The sequence below is a fragment of the Paralichthys olivaceus genome, chromosome 10 (genome assembly GCF_024713975.1).
Source record: "Paralichthys olivaceus isolate ysfri-2021 chromosome 10, ASM2471397v2, whole genome shotgun sequence".
Classification (NCBI taxonomy): domain Eukaryota; kingdom Metazoa; phylum Chordata; class Actinopteri; order Pleuronectiformes; family Paralichthyidae; genus Paralichthys; species Paralichthys olivaceus.
In genome coordinates, this window is record NC_091102.1 from 7,832,983 (window position 1) to 7,839,581 (window position 6,599).

At 35.4% G+C, this 6,599-nt stretch overlaps 1 protein-coding gene across 1 annotated transcript; it reads left to right on the plus strand.

Annotated features, from left to right (window-relative positions):
• Positions 1-46: 46 nt before the first annotated feature.
• Positions 47-6,089, plus strand: cd247l (CD247 antigen like). The gene is made up of 9 exons (XM_069533677.1): positions 47-93; positions 803-848; positions 1,903-2,097; positions 3,970-4,070; positions 4,511-4,534; positions 4,684-4,707; positions 4,803-4,862; positions 4,962-4,991; positions 5,716-6,089. Exons 3-9 carry the CDS (start codon positions 2,040-2,042, stop codon positions 5,764-5,766), a joined length of 348 nt encoding a protein of 115 aa, XP_069389778.1. The 5' UTR covers positions 47-93; positions 803-848; positions 1,903-2,039; the 3' UTR covers positions 5,767-6,089.
• Positions 6,090-6,599: the final 510 nt, after the last annotated feature.

A 6,599-nucleotide genomic window follows, 5' to 3' on the forward strand; every position in this document is an offset into this window, starting at 1 on the left:
TTATCTCAACTTATACAAGAGGGGGGGGGGTATCACCAAGTACATGCAGTACAAATACTGCAGGAGAGTACATTGTCGAGGTTTGTGTTTTATGTGAGTATTTCTATTTGAAGTTGATTGACAGCTCAGGGGGAGAATGAACTACTTTTTATGTTTTTAACAGAAAATGTTTCTTTCAAAAACATCAGCACAATAACAAAGACAGAAGTATTCTTATCAAGTACAATCTCTATTATACAACTTTAAAAAAGACATCTTAGGTTGATTTCACATGTAAGTTACCAACTGTGTTAATGAAACACTAAGTTGACCCAGGGAATAATGGATCTTCATGAAAAACCAGGTTCGTTCAGGTACAGACGTGTGTGTGTGTGTGTGTGTGTGTGTGTGTGTGTGTGTGTGTGTGTGTGTGTGTGTGTGTGTGTGTGTGTGTGTGTGTGTGTGTGTGTAATGTGGTGCAGCTTGATTGAACTGAAGGGGCTGTCGGCCATGACGGAGGTTTGAGTCCCACTGAAAGACATTCAGGTCCAGCAGCTGTATTTTGTAGTTACTGAACACTGAAGACAATTTAAATGAAACACTGGTTATTTGTATGTTGATGTGAATAAAATAAATAAGGAACCACAACTTGTGTTGACTGACTTATAAATGAAGCAGTGCTGTATAGAGAGATAGACTGTATATCTGCTAGATGGTTTGAATGCAATTGTAAAAAATAACAATGATTAAATTAAGTGTAGGTATTTAAGAGGAGATTAAACAGGGATGTGAATTACTATGTTTATCTGTTTGTTGCACGTAGGGTCCAGATGCTTGGATGTGTGGACGTCTAATTAAAGGTCCATAAGGTCAGTCCTCAGAGGACCCCGAACATTTTTGCACAGCTGTGTGAAAATGAAGTCTCCACTTTGTGCAACTTAACCTGCGTGGCTCCGTTATCTGCCAAGCTCATTCACTGGTGTCACAGATCAGTGTGATTGTGCAACTTCAGCCAGACACAATACTATGGAAAGCGTACTGAGGTCTCGTGTGTGTGTAACCTCTTCCTCTACACACACACACACACACACACACACACACACACACACACACACACACACACACACACACAGACATGAGGCCAACCTCTGCTTTGCCCTTTTGAACATACAGTTACTTATAGGAGCTGCTACCGGCTATGAATCTGTCTCTTTGCAGACTTCTGATGGACTGTTCACATTTCTCTTGTCCAGTTAACCAACAGAAACATTTTGAACTTAATTCCAACTTGTGTAACTGATTGTTAAACTCTTATAACATGTGCGTTTGTGGGTTTGCCACAGTTTTAGTTGCCTTTTACTGACGCGACCATCTGTATCTGTGATGTTTAAATTAAACAAAATTCACTTATATATTCCTCTAAAAATAATTATTTCCTCCACCAAAGAGGTTATGTTTTCATTTTTGATAACTCAGAAAACTACTGATCTGATTTCCATGAGGTTTTGTGGGCTGGGGCGGATCATGACTCGAGTGGATCTGGATTCAGGGCGGATCCATGGAGTTATAGGGAGTTAGCCTTCACAGAGGTGAACGCTCTCAGACAAACTTCTAGTCTTCAAGGATACTACAACTATCCAGCACTATAAACTGAACACATTATTTGAACCCTATATTTATTCAGCATTTATAAGTGGTACACTTAGCTTATGACCATACATTAGTTGGAAGCAGATATAAGAACATTCATTTGTGTTGATTATTGTATTTGTTTAATTCCAATTGAAAAATATATCTGAGTGTCACATACAGTGGATGTCTGTGATCATGTTTTAAAAATGATAAGTCAAATAAACAGTAGGCAAGGCATTCAATAATTATAGGTACTTTGTCTTACAAGTGACATGAAATAAAATTTGGCAGGATAGATTAGTCCTGTCAGTTCAGCCACTTCCTGTGATCAGAGAGGGGAGAACGTTTGACTGAGGCAACAACTACAAGCGTCGGAGAGAGAGAAATAAAAAGACAGTGTACCGACAGAAGGAGAGAGAGAGAGAGACATGGACGCAGTGAGGACAGGTGTGTTTCTGCTGCTCCTGGTGCCTGTTTCCTGCAGAGGTGAGTGAGACAAAATCATATTTTCCTAAATGGTATCATTGAGTTTAAATGTGAAATGTATATAAATGTGAAGAAGTATCACCTGGTAAGTGGAACCTCAATCCTCTATTAAAACAGCAAAACTAAATTCCAGAAACTCTTGTTTTCTTCTGTAACACAGGCTTGTGTTACAGAGTCTCCTTTACGCAGCCCCGTCAAATTCCTTTAAATCTGTGGTTCACTCACTTTTTGCTGAAATAATTTCTGTATGGACGAATCACATACGGTTTTAAAAAAGAAAGCCTTTCATGGTGTTTGCTGCAGACAGCCGCCTTTTATAGTTTGAAAAGAGCTACTTCCGGTTTTGCTAAAAGTTGGGGTTAGGAAATATAGTTAATTAAAACATGCACATTTTCTATTCGATAATATAAAAGTCATTATCTTCGCTACATGTGAAACACAGGAAACAAATTGAGTTACTGTCCAATGACGGCACAGAGTGAAATAAAAATAATATTTATTGCTCTTAAATTTTATATTGGGCAGAGAGATTTTATTTCTCACACCCTATTATGAAATGAATCTATAATTCCCGAGCAGTGTCAAAATAGAATATGAAATAATGTTCTCCTCTTCCATCCTTTGGGTTTGTGTTGAGAGAAGTTTGAGCAGAAGTTTGCGAACATTTGATGTTTCCCAGACTTTCTCTTTTATGCCACATTTATGGAGAGAGAGAAAATATATTCTCCAAGTGATGAAAACCATTTTCAAATCCTGACATGCATTTGAGCCGCATTCATCACGATGAAGGGTTTACAAGAAAGTGTGCATAAATAAATAATCTCCCTCCAGACACTGTGAGTGAAAGCATTAAAAGTCATTCTCCAGTGTTCCGTTTCCACAGCGACAACATTAATTAATCAAATTAACCATTGAACTTTATTTATTAATGAATTCACATTTGAAACCTTTTGACCCTTTCTTACTCGATTGATTCAAACCAACAGACTGATCGAGGTCTATCTCGTTTTTTTGAATAAATCAAATTCAAAATTCATCTTTATTATATTATATACAGGAAAATGTGTGCCTGTCTCACAATTTAAGAAAAAAAACCTGGATCCACCGTCTTCATCTTGGTCTGTACCCCACACTTCCACCAAGTTTCAATAAAATCTGCTCTGTAGTTTTTGCATAATCCTGCTAACAGATAAACAGAAATTAAAATAACACAACCCCCTTAATATAAAAACACAATCTCCACAATAAGCAGTGTCTTTAAAACCCCTGTTTCCCCTTGAAATAGCTTTAAAGGTGAAAAAACCAGTGTATTCTCTTGTTCTGGATATTCATTGTGTTTAATCTTGTGCTGTATTTCTAAATCGAACAATCTAAAAATAAACTAGCACTAGATGACGTGTTGAGATGATCGAGATAGGACTTAGTGAACCATTGGCCATGTTCTCACAGCATCTGTTTTTTTCTTTCCAACCGCACAGTCACAGAAAAGAGCCTGTACCTAAACCTCAGAGCATCCCATCGCACTAACAGGAAGACGTGTACTGACACTCAGATAACTTGTTTCCTGTTTCAGAGGTCTTTCTCAGTCCTCACATGTACCTCACTATGTCAATATATAGAGTAGTATATATAGAGTGATACATTTTATATATATATGGATTATATATTCATAGTTTTGATAATATCATTGATGTAATTCAAAGCAAAGTTTTATTTGTATAACTCATCATGACAAAAAATAGCAGGAAAATTGATCAAAATATAAACATTTCTTGTAAAGAAAGTTAAAGATAAGTATAGAATCTAAATACACGTACACTACTGTTACCTCCATGTTTGCAGTTGAATATCTCTCTTGTGTTATTTCTGTAGATTTTCTGAGCATTTTCCATGACCCAGTCGTCTGTTATTCCCTGGACGGGATCCTGATTGTTTACTGCATCGTGATCACTGCATTGTTCTTTAAAGAAAGGGTGAGTTATTATACAACACACGGCTGACATTAATTCACATTATCAATAAACTGTTACGATTAATACAATTTGATTGTTATATTTTCTTTTATATATGTTTACATCAAATTATAGAATATACATCATAGATATCAAATCATGTACATGTATAAAAAGAGAACAATTCGATGTATTTATTATTCGGTTATAATTAACCTGAATCACTGCAGCTCCAAAATCATTCATACATTTTTATTTCAGCTTCTCAAATACAAACTTGTGATTTTTCTTATTTTCTTTTGATCACAAAAAATGTATTTCAGTGTTGAAAGAATTTAACTCTCAATAGTTACTATGACACGGTCGTTTGTTTTAACTGACTGTTATTGTTTGATTTTACATCATAGAATAGTAAAAATATATATTAAGTGTTTAATGGATTTGTCTTTGTCCCTCTGTAGTTCTCATCAGAACCTGTAGAACCTGTGAGTCTCTTTTTCTCAACCCACATTCTTTTTTTATTTTTGGCGGTGGCTTCTCATGACAATAAAAAGAATAATTCTTGTCTGGTCAATAACTAAAACTAAACGTGTATAATATTTGGATTATTTGTGTATTTCCCTTAAATAAACAGGAAGAAAAAGGCAGGATTTACGAGGTAAAAAAAGACTCTTACCCCCTAAACACACACGATGTTAACCTCTGCTACTAAACTATCATTTATTATTTATTTATTCATATTTTCCTCTGTAGGAGCTTAGGAGACCAGAGGATACTGATCCGTATCAGGTGCTTGAACCATCAAAAAGAAGAGTAAGTCACTTTTCTCTGTTGATTAAAACTTCTGAATGTCACTTTCTCAACTGTTCAGGCATCAAAACTGTCAATCATCATGTTGTAATCCATCTCTAGAAAAATCCAAGGAAGAAAAAGAAACCTGTGGTAAGAGGATTTATTCATATATCTTACAGTTATTCAAATTGTTACTTGTTAAGGTGAACCCTGATCTCGTTTTAATAAAAAGATAAAGACAAATTTCTTCCCATCTGCTTTTTTTCACATGAAACTTTTGGACTTGTCATAGTAGCAAAACCATGTGTTACCAATAATATTAACGGTGGCTCCATTGTGTTAAAGGTGTCCACAAAACTATTTGGAGTTTCAGGGGTGAACAACGTTGCAGCCAAATCCAATAAAATTCAAATTCAACTTGAAACAGCATCATTTACACCATGTTTGATCCTAAATGTCCTCTGATGTCCACACGTGAACACGGCTCTGGAGGACAACAGCAACATTTAGGCTGCAAGTGATTTTGTTTTGAGTTGAATTTGAAGCAGGGGCTCACAGACACTTGACGACACCACAGGAGCAGTACGGACGCATTTAGGTTCTTTCTACGTTTGAAGAATCGCTCACCATTTACTTCAATTGTATTAGATTTGGCTGCAACGCTGTTTAACCCTGAAACTCCAAAAGGTTTTCTTTGGACTCACACACTTCACCCACTCTGGTGGTGAGTAGATAATGAGTGAATCTTTTATTTTTCATTGAACTGTCCCTTTAAAAACAGTCTTCTGGTGAACTCTGCTCTGTGGTCAGTGTGAACGGAAACGTGCAGATTAAAGTGTGGGACTGATCTTTGTCCTTCTCTCATCTTTCGCAGTCGACGCAGCCGGAGCAGACAGATAATGAAACTTTGATCACCACAGCCTGACCTCCAGCTCCGTCTCCCCCCTGATGTCCTGCATCATCACTGCTGGGGCAACAGGCCCCACTGTTCACTACGGCTGAGATTAGATTATTCACAGATTAATCAATCAATCACAGATAAGATAAGCATCTACTGTTTTATGATAGCAAATAACAAATGATTGAGTTATTTATCAAGACAAAATGCAAATATTCTGTGGATCCAGCTTCTAAAATGTAGAAATTTGAAGCAATTTTCTCTATTTTAAGTCACAGTTTTCCGTTTGTTCTCTGTTTTCTTACATTGAAGCCTAAAAGCTCAAATTAATAAAGAAAATAAAAAATGAATGCAGCATTTTTTGTGGTATTTCTAAACGTGTATAAACAGCTCATCAATGTTCATAAGTAGATATACAAGTACAAGTAGTGATTAATGTATATTTCCTGTCTACCATTTCTAAAGGCAAATAAACATTTAATAAATGTTTATATGACATAGTATAGTTGTAAGGAGATATAAAATAAAAAATATTTAATATATGGTATGCAATTATTATGAAGACATGTACATTATTACAAATGCAATTTACATTATTTAAAGTGTATGTATTTTAAACTCACAATTTCTTGGCTTGTATTTCTAGACATTTAATAATGTTTCTAACAGATTATAATTTAGTTGAGGAGATAACATGTATTTATTATGTACATTATATAGCTATTTTAAATACATATTGTATTACAGCTGTTCTGTATATTAAATACAATTTCATGACAAGTATCTCTAAAGCTGTAACATTTACAACACATTATATTATAGTTGTAAGGACATATAAGGAAACTCTTGTGCATTTATTA

Coding starts and splice junctions, on each gene's coding strand:
- cd247l (XM_069533677.1), top strand. CDS start 2,040: ATGGACGCAGTGAGGACAGGTGTGTTTCTGCTGCTCCTGGTGCCTGTT. Junction 2,098..3,969: donor GGTGCCTGTTTCCTGCAGAG/GTGAGTGAGACA, acceptor TTATTTCTGTAG/ATTTTCTGAGCATTTTCCAT. Junction 4,863..4,961: donor TTGAACCATCAAAAAGAAGA/GTAAGTCACTTT, acceptor ATCCATCTCTAG/AAAAATCCAAGGAAGAAAAA.